Below are 27,820 nucleotides of genomic sequence, written 5' to 3' on the forward strand. Positions count from 1 at the left end.
ATGCTTAGAAAATGAGTATAAGATTCAAAATAAGTACTTAACACGGTAATTTGCATGTAGCATGCTGATGTAAGGTTCTTAGCTATTTCTAAATGGAACGCTGGCAGAACGAGGCAAAGTAGGGTTTATTACCTTTTATTTAAAATAAAATATAGCGTTCTTTCCTTAGAAAAATATTCTGTAATTCAGAAATATGGCTGTTCATTAAGAGGTACAAACTTCCAGTTATAAAATAAATAAATCATGTGGATATAATGTACAGCACAGGGAATATAATTAATAATATTGTAATAACTTTGTATGGTGACAGATGGTAACGAGACTTATTGTGGGGATCATTTTGTAATGTATAAAAATATTGAGTCACCATGATGTACACCTGAAACTAATAGGATATTGTATGTTAATTGTAATACTTCAATTAAAAAAATGGCTCTTTAGACCAGCCAATTAATTTGAATTACTGCAGCTTTACTGTGATGCTATTTTTTTAATTTTGAAATTTATTGAACATTTTATAGCCAATAAAAAGTAAGATTAAATTACACAGTAAATGGTGCTGTATTTTTTCACACCTACTAAGTAAGTGGGTATGTTTGCAAGTGTATGCATACACTTGTGCAATAAACTATTCATTACTATTCTAGCGACCCAACTAAAGGTGCAAGCAAAACAAGAAATCTGTTATTCGAGAACAAGTGTACTACATTGGCAGTAGGATACTCAAGCTGAAGGTTGGAGAAGAACCTGTGAGCATAAATGTTAAACCTAGAAACAAGTACTAAATTACTTGTTTATTGTTGACTAAATCAAAAGTCTGGGAAAAAAGCCAGGAATAATTCTTGGTATTTTTTAATGAACTTACTGTCCCAGGCATCCCTTCAAGAAGCATTGTTTCTATAACCCTGTATAAAAATTAATCCAACATTATCTCTCTGAAAAACCACTAGTGTTTGGTTGTTTTGTTTTGGGTTTTTTTTTTTTTTTTTTTAATCCTCATTGGATGATTCTTTATTCAGATATTTGGGGAAATGTTGTGATACTAGAAATTAACTTACCAGTGTGAAAGCATAATCACATAATCCCATACCAAAAAGAATCTTGGTTGAAAGTGAAACATTGATAACATTTGGGAGAATGTAGCTTCTGGAATTTCTAGTAGTGGTAAGGTATTCCATGAGTACCTGTTGTGAAGAATGGAAGGAAGCAATATTGGAACCAAATAAGAAGAGAATGAGATTCCCACTTCTGTCCTTTTGTTCCCTTTCTCTCTCCTTTCTCCATTTAGACCCCAAGGCTGCTTGGGCATTCCTGTCCCACTCTTCTTTCTGGTTAACTTCCTCATTTATGTGTGTTCCTCCTCAACACCTCATCTGTGAAGTTTCTCTGACCCCCAGAAGGAATTTATAATTCTTTCCTCTCTTTTCTTTTATTATTTGCAAATTTTTTTATTTCTTCCTATCTTCTTGGCAAGTCTTTATAGATTGTAATTTCCTGAATCCAGATAACAGTGGTCTGGAAGCCTCTGTGAAGCCTAGAAAATGGGACAGGTAGCAGGAATTCATCGTAAACTGCAGTAAGTGACAAGATGTGAAAGGACTCCTGGCCTTATTGGCATTGGGCATCATAAAATGCTCCACTGTGCATGTTACTTACTGCTTATTCATTAGTGAGCTCTTACAGAGTCTACATATGTTCTTGTATTTGTGCTAATTTTTCTTTCTTCTATCTCACCAAAATGATGAGTGTTGGGTGAAACTCTTCCTCTGTGAATGAGAAGATCCCCCGTTCATTAGGATTTGCCATGTCTTAAGGATCCTTGCTTTATATTCATACATATGCTTTTGTTAAAGTGTATTTCACAGAAACCTAATTTTGATTTAGGTTTCTGCTTTTTCGATAAGACCATATAATAGATTTTATATCCTTATATTCGTGTGTGTGTGTGTGTATCTATATCCTTATATTTGTTAGTATGGACAAACCTCATATATACTAGAGTCATAGCTCAATATTTGTGGAATTAGTGTATAAATGACACTGATGTATAAGCTACAAGCTTAATTCTCCATGAAGTTACTTGTGTTACCAGAATGAAAACCAGACCAAATGTGTCTCTAACTGGAGAACTTAGTAGGGGAACTTCTGTTTTCCTCCTGGTTATCAAAACAATAAGCACCATTTAATAGCTCGCAGCCACAGGTAGCTTGAGCCCTTCCTTTGTAAACAGCTAGACACTCACTGTGATCAACAATGACAGTATGTCCTCTGCAGCAGAGACTCTGTTGCTCTCCTGAGTATTTAAGACTGATAAATGCTAGTGTCTCCTCTTGTCTGTCATCTTAGAAAACTCTAATGTTCCAGAACCTGGAAAACCTGACGTCTTGGGGGATGTATTGTCAAATTACTAGGTTGACTCATCTGTCACCTTTGTTCCAGGATTCTTTCTGGAGTACTGTTTGTCAGAAATACGTTAAAGTCTTAGCTTTGGGTATAAATTCACTGATCATTTATACAGACTTTGCTGCTTTTATAACCTGATCTAAACATTTTGTGGCTAAATATGGGCTCATTTCTCTGATGACTAAAGCCAACTTTTAGATGAATTACTAAGAAACAAAAAGTGTTTCAGGCAAATTAACTTGTGAAATTTTAGCTGCAGTGTTTTTTTTTGTTGTTTTGCTTTTTGTTTTTTGTTTTTCAGTCAGAGGCAGTTCCCTTGACACTAACAATGAAATCTTATATTCACAGGAAGATTCAGCATAGCCTCAGCAGGACTCCAAGGCTATTCAGCAATCAGTAAAAATATTAATGATGTGTTGTTTATAAGGTGATGATGATCACTTAGTAACATTCATCAGAGGGCTAATGGCAGATTTTTAAAAAGTGATTATAATTTTTCTCTGAGGATCACATAGGCATGATAAAATATGAGCAAAAATTGTGGTAATACAAGAGATTTTTAAGGTGGCAATGATTTTAATATGCAGATAAATTAAAAATAATCATGTCCATATTGCTTGAAACTCAAGTCTAGTGAATGATAAGAGATAGCACAGGTTTCAAAATTTTAGTTTAGCTTTTATGTAGCAGTACTTCTGATAGATTTACTGAATTCCAGTTGTGTAGTTCATAAGTTATTTCTCTGCAGTACTCAAATTATTTCTAATTAGGTGAAATGTTTTACTCTTTTTAAAGATTTTATTTATTTGACAGACAGAGATCACAATCAGGCAGAGAGGCAGGCAGAGAGAGAGGGAGAAGCGGGCTCCCTGCTGGGCTCGATCCCAAGACCCTGGGATCATGACCTGAGACGAAGGCAGAGGCTTTAACTCACTGAGCCACCCACGCACCCCTGTTCTACTCTTTTTAAAACATATCTTGTAAATATTCTCTTGTATTTCTTTAGAATACCTGTAATATATGTAAATCTTTAAATGGGCATTGCTTTTACTTCTGTTAGAGGGTTTATATATTTTTTATATACATTAAAGCATAGGGTATCCGGTATCTTGTTAAGATGTTTGGTGTATGTTAGAAATTTTCCCTTCATTTCTTAAGTAAGTAGCTATGTTGTTTTACAAGTGAGATCTTATAAATAGATGATATATATGTAAATATATATATATGTAAATATTTATAAATATGTAATTTATAATATTTATATATAATATTTATATATATAAATATGTAAATATTTATAAATATATAAATATGTATATATGTAAATATATATTTATGATATATGTAAATATATATCATATATATGTAAAATATGATATATATGTAATTTATATACAGTATATATAAATTATATATAATATAATAGATAATAATATATAAAATTATATAATATATAATATAATTATATAATATAATATATATTAATATATAATATTAATTATTATAATATATTGTTATATATTATATTTTTAATTATTATATATTATATATAATATATCTTATATAAATTATATATATCATATGTATGGTGATATAAACATATAAACATTATGTATATATCATACATATATGATGTCATATATATATGATAGCACTGGGTATAAGCATGTAAAAACATCTTTTAAAAATGTGACTAACGGGGAACCCAGATGGCTCAGTCATTAAGTATCTGCCTTGGGCTCAGGTCACGATCCCAGCTTCCTGGGATAGAGCCTTCATGGGGCTCCCTGCTCAGCGGGAAGCCTGCTTCTCCCTCTCCCACTCCCCCTGTTTGTGTTCCCTCTCTCTCTCTGTCTCTCTCTCTGTCAAATAAATAAATAAAAATCTTTAAAAAATAAAAAATAAAAATTTGACTAAGATATGCAATTAATTTATATGGATAATGCAGAAAATTAAGTGGTTATTAAAAGAATGGAATTTTTATGTATTGGTTTATTTACCTTGCAAATCCTCTGAGTATATTAAGTAGTATTTCTCCTTTGGTCTCACATCTTCAACTGAAGATTATTTTTGCCCAGCTGTGGGTCCAGGGTATGACTCTCTTTCAACTAGATCCCTTACTTAAAAGAGTCTTGTGTATTTGGATATGAACCCAGCTTCGACTATAGGGACTGGAAATGTAAAGAGTAGACCTGATGCTTGGCAGGTGGGCCTCGTGTCTCAACAGACCATTCATCATTATCTACCTGAATGGATTATCAGCTTTTTATTTTATTTTATTTTTTTATATTCAGTTAGCCACTGTTTGGTACATCAATGGTTTTTAATACAGTGTTCATATCAGCTCTCTCACTTTATCTGTGTGTACACATACTATATATACTCACACACACACAGGCACTGTGATATCAGTTGTCATATCTTCTTCAAAAGAGTTGAGTGTGTTACTATATTAATTCATCCATCCTCATAATGTGAGTATATGTGATAAGCAGGATTTTGGTGAGACTGGTGCAAAGCTACGTAATTTCAAGTTATCAACTGCCAAAGAGGTAAGCTGCCCCTTAGTTGACCAGCCTCAAGTTGGAAGAGAGAAGTACCATGATAAGACATGAAAGAGGCAAACAATTCTGCTGGTCTCTCATACATAGCTTGCACAGCACTATATAATTTTAAAATTTCCGTGAGGACTTAGTAAAGGATTCTATAAATGTGTCATACCTCACAGACACCACAGGAATATCGTTTACTGTCACATTTGGTATTTCCAGGACGAGAACACCTTGGTTGTCTCAATGAGTGTGTATTTCAAAGAGGTTCTGGGGTTACAATAGTCAATCTTGGTGAGTAGGGGATAGCATGAACTGAATTACTTATGGAACTTTGTCAGATATCAACAGAGCCACAATATGCCTGTTAGGTATTTTCTGTGCCATTAGAGAAAGCTCCTGGTATGGGCACTTTGCTCAGAGAATGGAATAAGGCAGGATTACAGCCCTCCCTTGCCTCCTTGGTTTGTGCCTTTGTGTAAAACACAAATTGCACAACTTTTATCTGGTGGGTGTAAATTGCGAGAAATGCTGTATTCTCTTTTTGCAATTTTTGAATAAGCAAAATACAGCAAAGAAAAATTTTGGCCTGACCTGACCTCATACAGTTAGCTAATATCAAACCAAAATGTTGAGGCCATTTCATTTCTATTTGACCATGCTGCCTAACAATGAAACAAATTACTAATATTTGTAACTGGCTAATATAGGATTGTTTATTAGCTTTCCAGAGTTTGGTATAGATAATTTTCTCAAGTCCTCTGAACCCACAGAGAGAAATAGGAAATAGAAATATGTAGTCTTCATTAAATTATACCCTTTATTTCTTCATTGCCATCATCTTCATCAGGTATTTTGGTTTGATTTATTTTATATTGTGGTAAAATACACGTAGCATAAAGTTTGTTCTCTTAGCCATTTTTAATTACAGTTAAGTGTCATTAAGGTACATTTACATTGTTGTGCAACCATCATCACCAGCCATCTACAAAACTCTTCATTTTGCAAAACTGAAACTCTATAGCCATTAAACAATAACTCCACCTTCCTCTCTCCTCTGAGTTCCTGGCAACTATCATTCTACTTTCTGTTTCTACAAATTTGACCACTCTAAGTACCACAGTACAGTATTTATCTTTTTGTGACTGGCTTACTTCACTTAGCATAGTGTCCTCAAGGTTCATCCATATTGTAGCATATGACAGGATTTCCTTCCTTTTTAAGGCTGAACAATATTTCTTTATCTATAGGTACCACGCTTTGCATATCTCTTTATCTCCTAATGAACATTTGGATTGCTTCCATGTTTTAACTGTTGTGAATAATGCTGTTGTGAACTTGGGGGTACAAATATCTCTTCAACAGCCTGCTTTTAGTTCTTTTGGGTATATATCTAAATACAGAATTGGTGGGTTATATGGTAATTCAGTTTTAATTTCTTCAGGAGTTGTTGTACTGTTTTCCACATCAGCTGTACCATTTTATATTCCTATCAATAGTCACAAAGGTTCCAATCTCTGTATCTTCACCAACACTTGTCTTCTCTTTTTCTTTCTTTCCTTTCTTTCTGTCAGTCAGCCATCCTAATGGGTGTAAGTGGGCATCTCACTGTGGTTTTAATTTGCATCAAACTTTTTTCTTAATGTATAGCTTTACAATTTATACCTTTCCCTCCAGACGCATTCATTTTGTTATGCACATCTTTGTAATACATTGCCTGAGTGTTTAATCAAACAATCCTAGATTAAGGCATCTTGTTAAACCACACACGCGCGTGCACACACACACACACACACACACACGCAGATTATATAATAAGCCTAATGGCTGATTTTCTCATTTGAGGTTGGTGATATAAACAGAACAAAAAATAACCCATTCATTTCTGCTTTTGCTTTATTCTGTGTGCCCTTAATTGTGGTTAGCAGTGTTGTTTTCATTCATGCTTTTTCTTGGTCATTGAATAGGAAAAACAGTTTAAGAATGTGAATTATGATATTTTTCACATGCATTTGTGAAAGCTAGGTGGAATGAGAAAGGAATTGTAATGTAGAATTGGCATGAGTTTTAGGATTGAGGGAGGATACAGAAGGTATCAAGTGTAAAAGTGAGAGAAAATGAAATCCAGTATGATGCTAAAGGGATAGATTCAGCAATTAGAGATTAGGCAGAAAAACAGGAGTAAAGTAAGTGTTCTTTTGAAGGCTTTTGAACCATGCCATCCTATTCCTCTTTCCCACTCTGCTCAGTGAAATAGGTTGGACAGAGCCCGTGAATATTCCACCCTGCTTCTACTATCCCAAATTGTGCCTCCCCCAGTAAGTTGCCTCTCTCCTTCTGGCTACAATCAGTTTTGAATGGAACAGTTCCAATGGCCCGTCTCAGTTTTATCATCTCAATTATGATTCTTTGTCTGACTCCGCAAATCTGTTTACATCAGGATCAATAAGAAACTCTTTGGACCTTCTATTAAAGCAAACTCTCAGCCTTTTTAAATTTCCATAATCCAATTTGGAATTCATTCAGAAAATTATTTTTGAACAACTTCAGATAGTCCACTACTTCAGAGGTGTCATCAAATACTTGGTGTTCAGCTAGAAAATAACTTACATAAGAAACTGATCTTAGGGGGCGCCTGGGTGGCTCAGTGGGTTAAAGCCTCTGCCTTCGGCTCAGGTAATGATCCCAGGGTCCTGGGATCAAGCCCCGCATCAGGCTCTCTGCTCAGCAGGGAGCCTGCTTCGTCCTCTCTCTGCCTGCTTCTCTGCCTACTTGTGATCTCTGTCTGTCAAATAAATAAATAAAATTAAAAAAAAAAAAAACTGATCTTAGGGGTGCCTAGGTGGCTCAGTTGGTGAAGTGCCTGCCTTTAGCTCAGGTCATGATCCTGGGGTACTGGGATTGAGCCACTTGTTGGGTTCCCTGCTCAGTGGAGAGTGGGCTTCTGTCTCTCCCCCTGCTCCTGTCTCGCTCGCTCTCGCTCGCTCTCTTTCTCTGTCTTGTGCTCATGCTCTCTCTCTCTCAAATAAATCTTTTTAAAAAAGAAAAGATAAGAAATCGATCTTAGCTAAATAAGATACTAACAATGGTATTAAGAATGAAACCAGGGTTGTGCTTTGAATCCCTCCATCCCCAATTTGCATCATCTCCCCCCTATACCTACCACTGTAGCTTTTTTGAAAAAAGATTTTATTTATTTGAGAGAGAGGGAGCTTAAGTGGAGAGGAAGAGCGGAGGGAAAGGGAGAAACAGACTCCCCACTGAGCTGGAGGCCTGATGTGAGGCTCAATCCCAGGACCCTGGGATCATGACGGGAGCCAAAGGCAGATGCTTAACCACTGAGCCACCCAGGCATCTTACCACTGTAGCTTTAATGGGACTGCAAGATACAACTGAGTCTGCTCATGTTATAATTATGCCACTTGATTCATCTTGAAACACTGATCATTGACCATGTACTTTGAAAGTATCCAAATATATGAGAGAGGCATAATGTCAAATGAAGTTAGACATATAGATGTTCTTGTTCTCTGTATTTATAGTGACAAGAAGCATAAGGTCAGTTCTTTAAAAACTGAAATACAGCTAGCTGTCTTCCAAAAATTGTAAAAACACCATGCTTTTATTCCCTTCTCAATCTCTAATCCAAACATATGCTTATAATGAATTCAAATAATTCTGCATTTGTGATCTGACATGATTAGTTTATAGACAAACTCTGTCTTGTGGAAAGATACTACAAGATCCAGAACTGAGGTAAAGGATTTCTGGGGGAAAACTGCTTGAGAAATCCTTACCATCTTATCAAAATATAATGGTAAGTGATGTGATACCAGGAATTAACCAACATTATGGCATTGACATAGGATATTCTCACACAAATACCTCTCTTTGAGATATAAAACTCTGGAATCATTCACTTGAAAGCATTTTAATGAGCTTGTCAAAGGCACTATGACTCAGCTCTAGTTATTTTATAGTGAACACACAGGACATTCTTCCTTCCCAGAACTACCATACTAGTAGAGAGACAAACATTAAACAAATGATTACATAAGCAAACACATAATTATAAGGGTGACAGGTGTTATGAAGAGTAACATAGGGTTCTGGGGGATAAGATAATATAAATGAGTGGAGGTCTAAAGATATAAAGTTAAAACCAAATTTTAAGGATAAGATTATTTCTCACCAAGTAATAGTGGCAGACAGGTTGGGAATGTCAGGGAAGAAAAATAAGCATGTGAGAAGATCTAGGGATGGGAAGGAGTTTAATGTACTTGAGTAACTGAAGGAATGCCATTTGTGATTGGAGCAGTAAGTATCAAGGAAGGAGAAGGAGGGGCAGAAGGCAGAAGGCCCATGTCCAGTAGCAAAGGACAGCTATTTAAAGGGCTTCCTATAGGCATCAGACAAAATATGAAGCATATTTAAAGCTTTTATCTGGAGAACTGATGGCAGAGGGGAAGTTTGGCCAATCAAGAAGCTTTTGGAGAAGTACAGGTGACAGACAGTGACTCCTCGGGCTTGTAACATTGTAGTGAGGATAGAAAGAAGTTAATTCAAGATCTATTTCAGAGATAGAATCAGCAGGATTTAGTTAGAGATTGGTAGATAAATAATACAAATGATAGGAAAGCTTTCACCCTCAGATTCTAGCTTACAGGTTAAACTATGAAACTGTGGACAGATGCTTATGGTTTCATTCACCCATTTAATTATGTAATCATTTATTCACTCAACAGATTTATTAAGGTCCTTCTGTATGTCAAGGACCTGTAAGGATACTGAAAATACAGTGTTCCATTGTAAAAGTCTGCCTAAAGGTCCTTTGCAGCAGTGGTTAGCTTGATTGACCATAGATGTTAAAGCATGGTGCTGAGAAGACCTAAGTTCTTAATTATATCTCTGTAGATTTTATTCCCTTAGCTTGGAGGTTCTCATCAAGGATGTCTCGGGAGCCCAGAGGGGGGTGACTGTCAATGGTGTAAATAGACACACTCATTGCCACACTGACAAGGTAGCACCATTGACACCTAGTGTGGGGCCTGGTGCTAACAGTCTCATCATGGAAGGGACCATCCCACATAGCCAAAAAAGGCAGTAACACTCCTGCTGATGAACACTGGTCAGCTTTACTTTGACCACTGACTTAGTCTCCAGCCCTGGACAGGAGTTTGACTTTAAAAAAGAGATATAAGGGCACCTGGGTGGCTCAATCAGGTGTCTGCCCTCAACTCAGGTCGTGATCCTCTCTTCTGCCTGCTGCTCCTCTGCTTGTGTTCTCACTCTCTTTCTCTCTGTCAAAAAAATAAGTAAATCTTAAAAAAAAAAAAAAAAAAGATATAAATGGAATGCCTTTATATCAGTATTCTTTCCAGTCTTTCTGCGTGCTCCTTTGGGCTCTCTAGAGACCCTTGACTTGCTCCTCTGCTCTCCAGATTGTGTCCAGGGGGCTCCTATTAGGGCAGCACAGATGAAAACAAACCCCTTTTCCCTCTGGTGCTATGTGTTTTTGGGAAAAGCCCTTAATTTTCATTACTTGCGTTTTCTTAATTGCAAAACGGAAATAGCACTAGCATCTACCTCATGGGCATGTATTGTAACTATAGAGACTTAGAACAACACATGGCCTTGGCACATAGCACCCAGTGGGTATTTGCTGTTATTGTTCAACCACATAGAAGGCAGTGTGCTGGGCATCATGAAGGTAAGAGATTAACACATCACCATTGTAGCTTCTGTCTTGGAGGAGATTACTAATAGACATGCCTATCACCCAAATGCAAGGCAGCATATGATATGTTTTTTGACAAAAATCTGACTGTAGTGATTCTTTGTTAACATGACTCCAGCCAATGCTGAAAGCCCTAACATTCTGGAGATTCTGCTCAGAGCCTTGGATTAAAGGTCTGGTAGCTTCAACTCACTGGGTTTGTTTCTTCAGCTTTATACTTAGTGTTTGGGAGGAATTGCTTCTTTTTCCAGGGGATATTCCTGGCCTTGCTTTGGTGACGTTACCTCCTACCGTGAGTTAACTAGGCCCTCCTCTTGGTTCCTGTTTTCCAACTTGGCTGTGTCCTGAGATTCCTGGGTTTCCCCCCACCACCTTGGGCAGTTCTAATCACTATATCATTGCTACTACTACTTTCAACCATTTCTGATACAAATCATATATAGACTAGGAAGAAAGGAACAATTCATTCTGCTGGATAACACAAAATGAACCAACATCCCTATAAATAATTATGGCAACAAAAGTATTTATCTTTTTGATATGTGAAATCTCATCTTTTCATGATTCTAGGATTATCTTATTTTTTTTTCCCCTGGAAGCCCTAATATTCTAGGGATTCATAAATGATAATTAATGCTTCAGATATATAATTGATATGCCTCACATCATAGCAGTATTCCAACATTCATTTATTCACTAAGTCTCTACTTAGTTAACAGTTTATTCATGAGACTGATTTAATTTGACTTTGTATGAAATTTTACATAGCACACTAAAAATTTTTTTTAAATCTGTAATAACTGCTGCTTAATTTTGTGCTCCATTAAGCAATAGTATTAGTATAGAAGTGTGTTAAAAGTTAGAAAATTTAATAGTTTATCTTCACAGCCGCATGTTCTATTAGAACTCCATTTTTTTCTTCCCAAACATTTATTATACATGTAACAGAAATGATAAAATGGCTTCATTTGCACAAGGATATTTTTAAGTAATGAGAAGAATGAATGTTAGAAAATGAGAAACAGTGCTGTCAGAGATGCTTAACATAAAACTCTGTACACCTTAAATTTCTTTAACAGCTAGGATAGTTCATTGAAAATTACCAGAATGGTAGGCCGCAAGAGTTTTTAATATTCATCTTTAAATACAAACACCTAGGCTCAGTGGGTTAAGCCGCTGCCTTCAGCTCAGGTCATGATCTCAGAGTCCTGGGATCGAGCCCCACATCGGGCTCTCTGCTCAGCAGGGGGCCTGCTTCCCTTCCTCTCTCTGTGATCTCTTCCCTTCCTCTCTCCTACTGTGATCTCTCTCTGTCAAATAAATAAATAAAATCTTTAAAAAAAAAAATACAAACACCTAGAAATAAAACCTATTGCTATAGAGAGCTAAATTAATATTTTCTTTTTCCTTTTTAAGTGCACATAAAGTCCAGACTTAGAGTAAATGGACAGCATGAACTTCTGACTTGGTTAATTCATGTAATCATTACTTCAGTACTGCTTAATTGAGCAAATACTATGGGTTAGATGCTGTGGTAGAAAAGGTCAGTAAGTTGTGATTCTAGTGATTTAAGACATGACAGAATATACAGTATACTTAGGGAGCTACTTTAAGCAGCAATTTCATTAATGGCAAGAAGGGTTTTTTTTGTTTTTTTTTTGTTTGTTTGTTTTTTTAGCAATGAGCTTTTTATTCAGTATCTGTTAAATACTTTACAAACCACACTTGTGTATAATAGAGAATCTCTAGGTACCTATGATCAAAAACAAAGATAAATATGGATATATATCATATTCAACTCAGTCACATTCAAAAAAAGAAATCCCACAAACTATTATTATCATTATAGGGATGATAATGGATTTGTTGGAAATACATTCTATCTAATATTTAATTATTTTGTATTATAATTTATTTTGGGTACATTATGTGATTGTATTATTATTGTTACTCTAACTGGAGATAAAAACTAACTGAGCTATTAAACGGAAGTACATGTACCTGTAACTGTGGCTTTCAGAACAAACCCATATGTAGTATTAAATAATTTTAGAGGCACATTTTAAATGTAAAGAATGAAATAATGACTCAAGTCTTTTTTTTTTTTTTTTTAAGATTCTATTTATTTATTTGACAGAGAGATCACAAGTAGGCGGAGAGGCAGGTAGAGAAAGGAGAAAGCAGGCTCCCCGCTGAGCAGAGAGACTGATGCCAGGCTCCATCCCAGGGCCCTGGGATCATGGCCCAAGCCGAAGGCAGAGGCTTAACCCACTGAACCACCCAGGTGTCCCTAAATGTAAAGAATAAAAATAATGGTCTTGTAAATATCCAGAATACCATGAAGAAGAGTCAAAGTTGCATAAACTTTCAGACACATTAAGTTTTTAGTATTGCCTCTTTTCCTTTAGGAAAGGAAAATACAGAAGAAAACAATAACTGGTCATCTCTGGAACATTATTATTTGATGATTTAGAACTTACTAAAGCAAATGAAAATTTTTTTGAAAAGCTATCTTAAGAGTAATTTTGTCTCCCATTCCATAAAGAACATTCACCAAGCTTTATACCTTCACCCAGTACTTTTTCTTTTCTTATTTTTAAAGATTTTATTTATTTACAAATAAATATATTTGACAGAGAAAGAGACACAGCAAGAGAGGAAACACAAGTTGGGAGAGGGGGAAGCAGGCTTTCCGCTGAGCAGGGAGCCCAGGGTGGGGCTCAATCCCAGAGCCCTAGGACCCTAGGACCATGACCTGAGCCAAAGGCAGATGCTTAACAACTGAGTCACCCAGGAGCCCCCATCTAGTACTTTTTCAAATGCCTTCTAAACTTCTGAGAAGACTGACAGTGTAATTGGAATGGTTACACTGTGTGTGGATTGAGAGCAAGGGCTGTGAAATGGATGGCCCACCTGTGCCGCTTAAGTCCTGGGCAAGTCACTCTCTATACATCCATGTTCTTGTCAGTAAACTGAGTTAGTGGTAAAACTCAGACAATAATTGCAAGGATTTTTGCATTAATATAATAGTACACTGTGTAGCACATAGTAAGCAAATGTTAACTATCACAAGGTTAAGCTCCAAAGCTGAAATTTCCCTTTAAAATCAAGCCATGTCATAAAAGAGGAAAAAATGGCTGATAAATGCATGAGAAAATGGTTCACTTCACTAAAAATCAAGAAATATTAATATGCAGTAACTTTTCTAACTTTTTTTTAAACTGGAAAAAAACCGGGCACCTTCACAACATACAACCATTGTGGAAGGCAGTTTGCCCTGTCCTCGTATACATAAATGTCTATTTCTTTATTTTGTATTTTAAATAAAGAAAATGTTCTGACATGAAATGGTGCCCTTGACCTAAAGTGAAATGAAAATACAATTAGCATGATTTCACTTTTGTGAGAAAAATGTTAGAAAAAAATACGTGTTTGTTTTTTTTTTTTTTTTTTTTGGTTGGTTGGTTGGTTGGTTTTTGGTGTGTTTGCAAGGGAGCAGTGTGTTTAAAGATACACAGAAAGTTAAAAGGATATGAATAGTTAAAATTAGTTTATTCCAGACAGTAGAGTTGGTGTTGAGAGATAAGGGCTTGGTACACGTCCATATTTTTTTAATTTTGCCAAAAAAATTATGTTAAAAACATGTATTGGGGTGAGGAGGAGCCTAAGCCAGAGAATTACTGGTTGGGGAATTCTAGCCCCAGAACAGCAGAAATGGATCCCAAAGGTAGTTATAGCTACTTAGGTAGAGAGCCTTGAAATCCTTGGTTTGAATGTACTTTATAGGGTAACTAAATCCAGTTGCTGAGTTGTGGGAAAGTCTTCACTTAAAGATGGAGAATAGATGTGGCTTCTTAGTTGGCAAGGGATCAGTGCTGCCTTCTAGGGACATTTCCAAAAGCCCTAGGTCTGTGTTCACTGGCAAATGCATGGAGCATAAAGGAAATCGGGGTGCTTAACAAAGAAAATCTAGGTAGGACTCAGCCCAAAAGTGGTATGTATTTTGAAAAGCCACCTCTAGCCCATAAAGGCGTGTTTATTGCATTTTAAAAAACAAGCCCTTCCAGAGAGATAAAACCTGCAAACATATACTCTGCAGGCTTGATAGTAATCATCTTCTCTTATTGTTCAGAAAATGTTTCTAAATTGTTTCACACACTTCATCAGATCTTAGTTAATATTTAGAGAATTTAAATGAAGAGTTTCATAGAGATTATTTGGTATAAGAGATATCACTGAATATATTTATGTCATACAGAAAATTGTGTCCTCAGGATCTAGCAATAGAAAGACATGTAGAAAAGAGGACATGTTTAGATCAATGTAAATTGTTATGAGAACTGTTAAGTCTTGTAATGTTTTACAACACCTTGTTTTGGTAATTTTCAAAGTAATCTGAAAACAAAAATCTACATGAATATGGTACAAATCCATTGATGCATATTTTTGTTCTCTTTTCTAATGTCAGTATCTTATTTGTCTTTACAGAGTTACTGGAGGTGAACTGTTTGAAGACATAGTGGCAAGAGAGTATTACAGTGAAGCTGATGCCAGGTAAGTGACTTGCCCCAGGGGCAAGATACAAGACTTAACATTCAATGACACTTGTTCAGTTTATCTCTTTACAAATGCATCATAATCCTTAGTATTTATGAGACTCTCAGAATACCATCTTGGACAACTTCTCATGATGAGTCCCTCTTAATTGCTGTTTATCTCTCGAGGATTTCCAGGGTAATTGTTTGGGGAAAACAAAACTAGAATCTGGTCTAAAATAGCATCTATAGTTAGTGTTTTTAAAAATAAATAATAAAATCTGTACTCTACCTGGAAAGATTTCTGCTAAAGAAATTTATTTTTTTAGTGAAGTTAAGAGACCAAAAATTCAGATCCTCTGGTCTCTAGGTCCTGAGCTGCCCATTATGGCAGCTATTAGTAACACATGGCTATTTCAATTTCAGTTAATTACAATTAAATAAAAAATTTAGTTTCTCAGTTGTACTAGTTACGTTTTGAATGCTGAGTGGCCATAAATGACTAGTGGCTACCAATTGGACATAGCAGATATAGAACATTTCCATCATCACAGAAAGCTCCACTGAATAGCCCATGTTTAATCAGAGACCATAAAAAGAAACAGACTACAAAATCCAGTAGTCTCCTTAAAGCATTATTAGCTGTTTAACTCTTTGGAAGTTCCAGGATGGCTTTTGGAAACCTCATGTGAAAAATATTTATTCAGATATTTCAAAGGATTCAAAAGGATTTTCTAGCCTTGTTAACTGGCATCATCTTTACAGAGGTTAACAATGGCTATACATTTTCTCTCATTTGAAATTTCCTAGGCTACACAAAGCCAACATTTTTGGAGTGAAGTGACATTGATTTACTTGCTTAGACATTAGTTAGACTTTTTCATGTTAGTTTTCCTTGGCATTTCTTTATACATATTCAGTAGTTGGTACTTAATTTGAAAGATCTGGCCTTGAGCTATTGACTCATTATTAACAATGTAAATGAGATGTTGTGAATATTAGTTACTTACTGTCTGCCCCCATTCTCTAATTCTTTCAGAGCTTCCTAAAGCTTGCTAATCTCACTGTAGCCTGCACTCAGCAGATAGTCAGCTGATAGCAGGTTCCCTCCCCGTCTCTTCAAAATAGCATATGCACACACAGGCTCACTTGCAAATCTCTAATTAATCTTCTTGGTTTTATGCCAGTTTATGACATTCTGTGAATCTTATCTGTACATGGCTACAGTCTAATTTTTAATGGAATTTTTACTGTCAAAGTCAAATAGAAACTTTTGTGGTCATTTATACTATCATGAGTGAATCATCACTTGCTTAGTTCACTCCAGTTCCCATGTCAGAGTAGCCTTGTGAGTAGCTATTTGCCCACTTGCCCTGAGAGAATAATAATTTTAATTAAGGTAGTTAACAAGTTAGAGTGTTAGATTTATTTTATTTTTTGAAATTATGTTAAACAGGTCATTGTGTTTGAAAAGTATTGTTTGAATTTAAAATAGAAACTTTTTTCACTGTTGAAGAGCCCTATAGATAATCGGGGAGACCCTATAGGTTGGATCATTTTATGTGCATGTTTATATTAGGTTTTCAAATTCACTAGAAGTGAGTATTTTTTAGGATAGGTCTCACACAAAATGAAGCAGAAGGAACATTCTCTTCCCAAGAACAAACATAAAGAAGTTTTTCCCTACTAGTCCTCAGGAGCTGAAGAATTGAATCCATTCTCACCAGTAAAAAAATGACGAAGTTTATTTAATATGAATTATTATGTACTTTATTTTACATTATTCATTAAGCCTAATGACTTATGTCTGTCATTTGAGAAGAGAAAGTGAAATATTTCTAAAATGTAGTACAAAGTGAAGGAGAAAAAAGTCACAGTATTTAAAAAATAATTACCAACACTCAAATAAGCTCTGTTACCAAAAACCAACCAATGTTTAGCTCTTTTGGTGGAACTCTTTATAGAGTTAGGGCTGAATAATCATAATCTTGATCGATTTTTTACATTCACATTGTAAAAAATCAGATGGTGATTACTTTTTATAATTCAAGAATTTACTTTCAAGTAATATTATTTTGTACATTAAATAATTGAAAATGTTCTTATTAAAATGTTTGCTATATGAATGTAGCTCAGTACATATCATGCATTTGAGTTGCACAAATATAAATTTATACCAAATGTGTCAGTGTGGTCTATATTATTTTATGTCAGTTGAAAGCTCATGGGACCTTACGGGTGTCAATCAGTGATTTATCCCCTCTAATTTCATTAGCTGTCTGACATCAGTGGGCCTTTAATAAGAATAGTATAAATTGTGCTTTTTGACATAGTAGTAAGGAAAGTTTTCCTTCACTGAGGTAGATGGAAATATATCTGACAATTACCAGTGTTCCAGGGGATTTAAAAAAATTTTTTTTTCCATAAGTGCCTAGTCCTTCTCCACAGAGTATGCCTGTCCTGAAGAGGGGTTTATTTTATGTCATGGGTTTACTTGAGATTCCCCTCTGTTATTGGAGACTTGCATTAGTTTTCCTCTTACTGTATTCTTCAAGAAGCACCATTTCTAAGTCAAAATGATGAATGTGTCCCTCCATTTTTCTTAACCCTTGTTTCGCCCGCCACTTCATCTGTGTGTACCCTCTTGTTTCAACACCTATGTTTAATTGTGACCTCAGATTTTAAACAGTTTAGATGTGTATGAGAAATACCCATAAATTTTATATTGCTGAAGAATTTTCCCAGAACATTATGGGAATATTTATAAATTTTTCTCCTTGAATATGGAAATCTTCTATATACAACTGATTTAATTTGTACATTTTCAATGGGAAAAAAAACACAGCTCAAATTGTTTTGTCTGAACATGTCACAAACTCTATGTTGGATGTCATTTTTGTTAGAACCAGAATTAGCTTTATTCAGCATTATTAAATTCCAGTGTAAAGCTAAAAAAGATGTGAGAAAATATAATTTTTGTTTGTTTGTTTGTTTCGTTTTAACTTTCATTTTATTTTGTATTCAATGTGATTATGTACCTTTAAAATGTTCTCCCTTCCATTCTGCCCTTGTATCTTTACAGTCATTGTATACAGCAGATTCTAGAAAGTGTAAATCATTGTCACCTAAATGGCATAGTTCACAGGGACCTGAAGGTCAGTATATGGAGTCCATAAATCTGAATCAAAGGAGGTTTTTGTTTTGTTTTGTTTTGTTTTGTTTCTGGGGAAAGGGCAGAGGGTGGGTATTTAAAATGGTTCCCTTGCCTTTCCCGATTTTTCCCTAAAATGACTACATGATGAAATGATAATGCATGATGCCTCTTTCAGTTTGCTCATCTACAGGCTAAATATACATCATAGCGAAAAGGGAAGGAGAATATTAAGAACACAACCTGTCAAGTTTCCAAGCAGTAAACTACCAGAGGCGGTTTGGGGGCAGGCTTTCCTGAAATGTCCAGCATTTGCCTGGAGATAAACATGGCCTGTGATGTATGTCCGCCTGTAGATTTAAACACCACTTCTGTTCTGAGACTATGGGTTGCTGTAGCAAAACAACTGGTTACACATTGCTCCATTTGAGTCTGATGAACCCTCAGGCAAGAGATAATAATTGCCAGCTAAATTAAAGCACAAGAAGTTAATGATTTATCAAAAATTCATTACTTATCCTAATTTAACCTTAATAGTGCCTTGACCGCTAACGTGAGGGCTTTGGGATGATACTAGAAAAATGGGAGGGAATGGGGAAACAGTTTTTTATGTGGGGTGGAGGTGGACCACAACAGCTATAAAAATTTTATTTGCATTCCAGTTCTTTTCCTATAAGAATTCATAACTAGGAAATAAGCTACTGAATTAAATATTTTTAAGATGGCTTTTTTCTAGATCAAGTGGATCCACATTTTCGCGCACATATGGCAAGATTCTGATTGCTCTGAGGTAGTAGTCACTCTACTTGAGCAATATGTTTACAATACTGAAGGTGGTAAAACACAACCCCAGTTGTCTGCTGGTTTTGCACTTTAACCCGGTCTCTCTGAGGGTGTACAGACAGTGAGTGTAAGCTTGGAACTAACACACGCCCCCTGGTGTTTGCATGCAGTCATTGCATTCAGCAGATCCTGGAGGCTGTGCTACACTGCCATCAGATGGGCGTAGTCCATCGGGACCTGAAGGTGAGTAATGCTGTTGGAGAAGATAAACCACCACACAATTCCTAATGACTGTTCAGCTGCAATTATGCCTGTAAAGGCAAAAATATGAGCAAGAAAGTTGTGTGGACTCATTCCAACACATTACGAAAACACTTTCCCTCACCACAGCCTTATTTCATCTCCCTCATCCACACTTGAGATTTACATAAATTCCATTTCATCCAGAGGAATAATGTCCTACCATTAACAATAAATAGGGTGTTGTATTTCCTTCCTCCTAAGCATATAGCATTTAATGTGACTTTGTGTAAGACTGATGATCTCTTCTTCATTCTAAACCTGTTCTGTGGACATTGATCAAACATATTATATTAGAGTCATACTGTATATACCTAATATTATGTAAATAGTTATGGAAATTATAAAGAGAATAGAGACAAAGGTTTTTGGCATTAAAGAACCTCCATTTGGGGCTCTGAAGTATCTTTTCCTTAATAATAGTCCCAGGAATTCAGAGGGCATTGAGACTTCCTGGTTCTTTGTTTATTTACATTCCTAGGTAGCAAGATACTAGTGCCTTTTAAAACAGTAAGGAAAAAAGTAAAACAAATTTTATTATAAAATAATATTTATGTAACATATATATGGACTAATATTTTTAAGACTCCACTCAGTTTCTGATACCTTTGAGAATGAGGAATGTTTAGATCATTTAGAAATTAAATAGTTCAGACGGAGACTACTCTTTCATTCATTTTTCTGTCCCCTTCTCTCAGAGTCTAGTTTCACTCATAGAATTTCAGAGATACAGTGAAGGCCTAAAACTTTAAATGAAACCACTGGGTGGGCAAAGTAGCAAATGTGAGTACTATATAGTTTCAAGCTTCATCCATAGTCAGGCATTAATATCTAGAGGAGCCACAAAGGTTGCAATGTCTTCAGCTGTATGTGTTCAGTGGGAAGACCTGGGCTGGTTTCTCATGTGCAGACTTCTCTAATAATGATAAATCTGTAGTTTCCATTCATTTAGTATGCTCTAAAAGAATATATCTCTAAGGATCCATAATAAGTTATTTGAAGATGTGGTTTGTAAGCAAAGCATTGCCTTAGGTTTCTGGAATTTTCCTTTGATTTCAGTTCGAGACTTAGAGCTTTAAATGTCAAAAGCAAAGATATGGTTAATGGCATTTTCTTTTCTTTTTTTTGGAGAGCCAAGATAAGACTGTGTACATCTGCTAACACTTTACCAAATGTACCCATCATGATTAAGGGAAAACAATATATTCCTTTAAAAATTCATGTCTTTGGCAATCACCTCAAGAATTCCTTACCAGCCATGTAGAGAGAGAGAGAGAGCCCCTTTTTGTTAACTTCTCAGAACTCACAGTACTACTTTCCTTTGTAAGTGAATATATATGGGCATGCGTATTTATTACATACTCTATTTAATAAATTTGTCATTTGAAACATTTTACTCTATGTTAAATAATTAGAAGTATACTCTAAAAACCAAGGATGAAAAATGTGAATTCTCTTACATGACCTTTAAAATATATCTTCTGGGGTTATGATATTAGACTTCTCTAAGTGTTCAAACTCAGCTGAGCGCTTCAAAAACTGGAACTTTAATCAGAGATAGCAGTGGGCCTAGGATATGGGCTGAGAAGAAGGTCTATTTTCTGATATATGAGCTAAATGACTAATTAAAAACTCAGGCAGGGGACTTTTAGGGAGGCTAACTACCAAAAGAAATAACCTGCTGAATCACCCATCAGATTTCCTTCAAGGGATAAAAGTGTTTTTGTTCTCCATTCTTTTTCTGATTTTAGGAGAGAACAGGGGTGAACTTTTTATAGAGCTAGTTATAATTTTTGTAATTCTTTTGGTTTCTGTCAGATTGCTGACTAGAACAGACTTCAGTTGAGTCTAGTTTTTGGTGCATGTTTCAGTAGGCCATTTCATAACACACTAAGAGTATATTAGAGGCATTTTACACACACCCTGAATGTGCTAAATCCCTGGCTTTGTTTTATGTCTTTTATACCCACACATATACTTTATCTGATAAGTATATAGCTTGTGAAAGCATATTCGCCAGTATATTAAAATGAAAATATTGGTAAAATTTCTTATTACCAAGCTTTAAACAAAAATTTGCCCTTATTATTCTTAGGTCATATATTTTGTTTCCCTATCCTGACTTATATGTTAATTCATTAGAATACTTATGTTTGGTGCACACTTTAATTTGTCCGTATCACTGAGAGAATACCACAGGAAATGTTTTGTTCTTCATTATTAAAGGTATCTATAAGCATATGAGTGCTGTACATTTTGTTTATAAGCCTCTTCTAGAACAAAAGCTGTATTACTGTTCTGTACCTACCTAGAATACTGTTTTACTCCATGGTATCTAATATAGGACTTAATACCTAGTAAATACTTGTGGCATATGCTTTTAATTTTGGAATGAATGAAATTCAATCAAAAGCACATTTGTAATATAAAAGGCATCACTGAATGAAATAGATTTTTCTGTATGTTAATTAATATTGAATAAAGAGGGCAAGTATCACTCTTTAATACAGTGATATCATTAAGATCATTATTTGAATAACTGCCACTCTTGGGAGCTTATTAGACGGTGGAATCCACCAGATGGAAAATTCTAAGAACCTAGAGACAAGGCTGAGGCACAGCAGAAAATTGGACGATGTCCCAGAAACAAGCAATAGGAGAAGGCTCCATGTGGTGGGATATTAGCATAAAGGAAGCCCATCAATCACAACCAGGCAGTATCCAGTGGATACATAGACCTTTCATCTGAGGTGAATCCACTGTCAGATCCAAGCAGTATTAAGGAGTGTAGCGGTGACATAATTATAGTACTATAGTTCAGGAATATGACTCTCGTCTTTGGGAGGATTCGGATCAAGGTGGGACGTTAGTAATAAAAATGATAATAGCTACTATTTTTCCGGCAGTTACCATGTACCCTGTACTGTGTTATCATACGAATCTTAACAACAGCTTTATGAGGAAGGCACTTTGATCCTCCCCATATTGCATAAGGAGAGATTTAGCCACCATGAGTGAAAGAACTTATTCACGGTTGCTCAGCTAGTAAATTGTGAATTGTGCCCAAGCATTTTGGTTCCAGGGTCTGCATACTTAATTGCTACCACGTCTCAGCTCATTAGCTGGATAAATCAAAAACTTTAAGAAAGGCCAAATAATAGGTCAAACAATGATGGAAAGTAATTTTGCCAGCAACATGAAGAATTGGGAAATGGGTCTAAGTTTAGTGAATCAAATGATTAAAGTGATCCTGCTTATGGATCTTCCAGAGCTGTATAAGATCTGTATTATTAGAAATAAGGAATAAGTTTAAGTTATGTTTAAGATACAGTGTGGAGTTGGGGGGGCGGTGTGCAACATAATTTGTTAATAGATGTCCAAAGAAAAAAATTCTTATTTAGCAAATTAGTAAGGTGGCATTGGTCATAGCCTTTGGAAAATGAGACACAGAGAAGAATGAAATGCATTTGGCACATTTGATTTAGGCCACATCAAGACAATCAATCTGGAGTGCCTAAAAATAGATTGTTTATAAAGAGTAGATTACTGTAACTTAGTCTTGAGTGTTTGTGAGCTAATAATTGAAAATTTAGGTGTAAAAAGAGAGGATTAAATGTTCATCAAACATTTCTTAAGCACTTATTGAGGTTCTGTCAGAGCTGGTGGGCACAAATTATAGAGCAAAATCAGAACAAACCTTGTATGGCTAGAACATACAGGCCACGAATTAAAGATCATTTTAAAATTCGTATCAGTGCTATTCCTCCCAGAAAAAAAGGAGATAGGTCAAACAAAAACTGGTAGTAACAAGTGACAACTCTTGAGGTCACAAGAAATGGAGAGATGTGTTCTTTCATTTAACAGTCTGAAAATATAGTTTCTGAGAATCAGGGAACAGAAGTAAGTCAAAGGAGATAGTTTTATAGCTCTGCTTTATCATATATTCCACACAAAATAGTAAGATTTCTTCGGTTCAAGGTACATCAGAGATGGTTACCAAACTTCATGAACAGCATCTGGTCAGAAGGCTTCATACATAAAACAATCCTTTAGCAACACATCAACATCTGTGAATTGTCTCAGCAGAAAATGGTGCTTTTTTCCTTGGCCTACCTCCTGAAAAACAATATTATTTAATGGAAAAATCATCAGATCAGGGGATGGATATGAGAGAGAGGAAGAAGAAAAGAAAGAGAGGAAAAGGGCAGAGAGAGAGAGAATAGATTTTAATGGAGATAAGGGAAGGGATTTTAAGTCTAAATTAAATATAGGAATAAAATTAAAGATCAGAAAGGAGAGAAATTAATTTTCTGGGGGAATATGACATGTATTCAGTAAATCCTCTTTAGTAGTAGATACATTTTGAATAATTATAAAATTGCAATTGTTCCTCTTTTTTCAGAAGTACACTCAGATAAAAGTTTAAAGAACTTATCATTTGTGTATAAAGAATGTCTAGGTGTTTTAGATACAAACTGTGTAAGTGATAGATTCCACATTTCATCGGTCATTCTTGTGTTTCTTTGTTGAACCTGACAGCTGTGTGTCAGGCCATGGAGAAACAGTAGGTAATTGGCAGAGTCCCACTGGTCTGCTTCTTTCAGAGAAGTACTTGCTGATAGTATAGAAGTATGTGCTGATAGTATCTGCTAATAAGGTAGAAGTAAATAAGAAAACAGGAAAGGAAAACAGATGATTCTTAGGAACTTGCTCATGTATGCTTGATGATGGAAATAGTACTTGATAACCACAGATTTTCAACACATGGCATCAGCTGAGAATTCCGTGTGCTTAGGTACATAAATTCAAATATCCATTCCATATAAAAATAAAAGCAAAAGTCACTTGTACCATGTGCACAAAAGAACTTCTGCCATGTACATGAGTGAGCTTGATATTCAAGCTTTTCAATTCATGCACTTTCACTTAGTTTATCTCTAGGAGTGTTGTTACACCTTCTGTGGCAAAGGAAAAGTGACTGAAAACACACCAAAACACGGAATTCTTAACTTCGTGTTGAAATAATTGATACTATCCAGTAGAGGAAAGAAATCTAAAAAGATTATTTCAATTCTTAGAAACAAGTATCTACAGAAATGAAGGGATTAGATAATATAGAATGATAAAACTAATAACTGTTTATGATATTCATTAAAAAGCTATAAAAAAGTAAAACATACATGATTTCACTACACATAAAAATTCCTAATGTTTGAGTTTTGTTGGCTAGATAATCACATATGTGCACAGATCCTACCTCATTGAGACTGAAGGGTTTGAGTTATTTTATCTCCTAAGTCATTCCTAGTCCTAAAAGTGACACCAGCAACCTGCCTAGGTACTTTGAGATACTTGGACAGATTCAAGAAAATCTCAGATCACAAAGAAAGAAGTTGCTGTTGCATCCATATGGAAGCACAGAACAAAACTTGCCAACAGTTGCTGCTCATTACAGCTGATATGCTATAAATGGTTGTTGACACTAAGACCAGATGTCATGGAAAATCCTGCATCATTAGGAAACAATTGGGTGGGGAAGGAACCTGTGTGTGAGAACATCAGTAGAATCTATTTAAAACCCAACCTAAAAAGTGATTGCATTATCAGAATTTAGAAATAATCTCAATATATAAAGATTTGCATAATAGATTGCATTAAATTTAGGAATATAGACCTCCCCCAAGTTATGAACATTCGCTGCAAATATTCAGCGTCCTGCACATTGACATGGCCAGCTGCACTGGAGTGTAGCAGCTAATCACCAATGTGTATATTGCTCCATACGGAGAACAGAGCTCTGGTGATAAAATCCAGTGAGATTTTATAATTTTGTATATACTGTTATGAGAAATATGCTTATAATGCTCATTTGAGAGATGAAAGAACTAATTAGCTCCAACAGTCTATGAGTTACCCATGTCCACACAGTTAATAACAGTCTGTCCTAGGACATAGACCTAGCTCTGCATCTTTTTTCTAGATCATCGTGTTCCCCATTTCTCTCATGTTCAGCTATACATTGGAAGACCTGTGTTTCTGATTTCACCTTTCTCATTTGCTTTAGAAAATCAAATTACTGAATAGTAGCAGATAATGGTGGTGGTCCTTTTAAGGAAGCAGCCACTAATTAGCTGATTGAGTCTACCATTTCAGCTTTTGTGAATTACACTCGCAAATTATCTTCTTTTCTGTAGGTGTTCAGAATTTGAACTAACCTACCTGCTAGTGAACTTCTGCAGTACAACACGTATTTAAGTTGGATGCCATATAAATGGCAGAATGTGATAACAGGATTATTCATATTTTGAATATATTCCAAAGAGTTGTATATAAATCACATTTGTATGCTATTTCTAATGTTTCATTGAAGCTGGCCATTAGAAGCAATCTTGTGATGAAATATTTTATAAAGAAAATAACCCTTTAGTAAAGTCAGTAAGCACCTTTATTTTTCAGTTTGCATTCCATAATTCTGTATTTTAGGTTTGCTTAAAAGATATGTATAAACATGAAGCCATTTTAGTTCTATTAATTTTTAAATCTCCACAGTAATCTTGAAAGAGCCCTGCCTTTTCCTGTACATAACTGCAGCTGAACAGTCTTAATGGGTATAAGGTAAAACACTGATCCAAACGGATTAATTATTTCCCTGGATGACTCACAAGGCCCGATAGAGAGGTCTTCTAGGTCATCTCTAGGTATGAATATTTGCCCCAGTCATTCAGAGGCCATGTATGATAAAACTCTAAGGTGTTCCATTTCTTCTGAATTGGCAGATACTTGGTGTTTAAGGGCGTAATGCACATAGCACTGCCCAGAACTTTTTGATCTAGTGATAAGAATAAAAGCACATTAAATATTTTAAAAGTTTATTTACTGATGGCACTGACATTTGCTCAGCACACTTCAGTACTACTTCATTAAAAGATCTAAAATGACTGTGATTTCTAAAGTAATTGAAACTCTTTCCTTGAATGAGTCTGTGGTTGACAAATTAGGACAGATGTGTATTAGCAGAGATCTCTGACATCTCAGTGCTTTTGAGTGTAAAGGTTACAAAGAATTAAACTATTGCTTACAGTTTGATACAATTTTTCAAGTCATTTATTTAATAAATTAATAGCTGGAAATCACTTTGTGATTAAATTAGAAAATGCATTAATGTAGTAGGCCATAAATTTTAGTTGTGAAAATAAAATGTCAAATATTAATAATATGATATGGTTAGGTACTGTACTACATTAATAGATAACCAGAGTCCCCATTTTGGATGTTAGGTTTTTCACTGAAGGTTATTTCAGCATGGACATCTTTCATAGTCTTGAGACATCTTCATCCCAGTGTCCAAATTAAATTATCATGTATTTAGTGTTGAGGTAATTTAAAAAGCCCTATCAGCCCTAAGAAATTACAAAGTTTTCCTTACAGTTACCTATTGTCATAATAGTGATGAATCTGATGGCAGTGAACAGCAATAGCCTGAAGAAGTCTGGTACTTGATTAAAACTTACTTGCCTACACTCTTATTTCTTATAGACTAAACCTAATTTTTTCAAGTTCTGGTTATGAGTCTTTGCTAATTTGCATGGCTGGCTTAATTAATAAATTTAATATTGGTCTAGGCTGTGTTTATACAAGGTCAAAACAGCCAACAGAATTGCCTAATTCAGTAAGAAAAAAGTAGCCATTTCATGAAAAAAAATATTGAATTAGTTTGCCAACACAGAAACAGAATCAATTTGAATGACCTGAATATTTAGATTTCCAGACAATTGTTTTGGCACTTGTAAACTCCATTGTTTCCCAACTTCTTTCAGTCCGAGGCACACCTCTAAATTTGCTGGGTTTTAGCCCAAGGTAAGATGTTGAACTAGTCTTCTAAATGTGGATGTACCAGTCCAGCTGGATGTTTATCCAGATACTTAGCAATGGTAGACTTCAGTGTATGTATTAATCAGCCTCCTTTTCCTGACTGTCTTCTCACTTCAATTCCCAAAGTCCACAAAGGTGGTTGGGGGAAATTCAAGTCTTTGCCCTCATGCCTATTTTCAGAGTTCCTGTGTGTCTCGATGCCCTGGTTGGGAGACAGTGGTATAAACACAGCCTTATTCCAACACCGAGTTATCAGTCCTTGAGTAATGATTAATACCCAAGAAAATGAAAATGTATCTTTGTTATAGTATTTCATGATGCGAGAACAAATATATGAGGAATGCTTTGAATCACACTTTGTAGACATCTAAATTATATCTTAAAAAACTGGCTTATAAGAGAAAAAATGCTAACTCTAACATTTGGCAAATAGTATACTCTTTCTGCCTTTAAGAATAAACAGATTCTTAAAGACAGCAATTTAATATGT

General features: G+C 35.3%; 1 protein-coding gene across 26 annotated transcripts in view; it reads left to right on the top strand.

Moving 5' to 3' along the window:
* The window catches only part of CAMK2D (calcium/calmodulin dependent protein kinase II delta), a 337,844-nt gene that overhangs the window by 230,556 nt on the left and 79,468 nt on the right, over positions 1-27,820 (top strand). For 15 of the 26 annotated variants that reach the window (XM_059170069.1, XM_059170007.1, XM_059170077.1 and 12 more), the window contains exons 5-6: positions 15,178-15,243; positions 18,307-18,379. In XM_059170069.1, coding sequence (XP_059026052.1) covers positions 15,178-15,243; positions 18,307-18,379 — 139 coding nt within the window. Of the gene's footprint in view, positions 1-15,177; positions 15,244-18,306; positions 18,380-19,328; positions 19,402-27,820 lie in introns of all 26 variants that reach the window. The other 11 variants (XM_059170017.1, XM_059170126.1, XM_059170053.1 and 8 more) reach the window with 1 other exon arrangement.

Source organism: Mustela lutreola, chromosome 1 (assembly GCF_030435805.1).
Source record: "Mustela lutreola isolate mMusLut2 chromosome 1, mMusLut2.pri, whole genome shotgun sequence".
Classification (NCBI taxonomy): Eukaryota; Metazoa; Chordata; class Mammalia; order Carnivora; family Mustelidae; genus Mustela; species Mustela lutreola.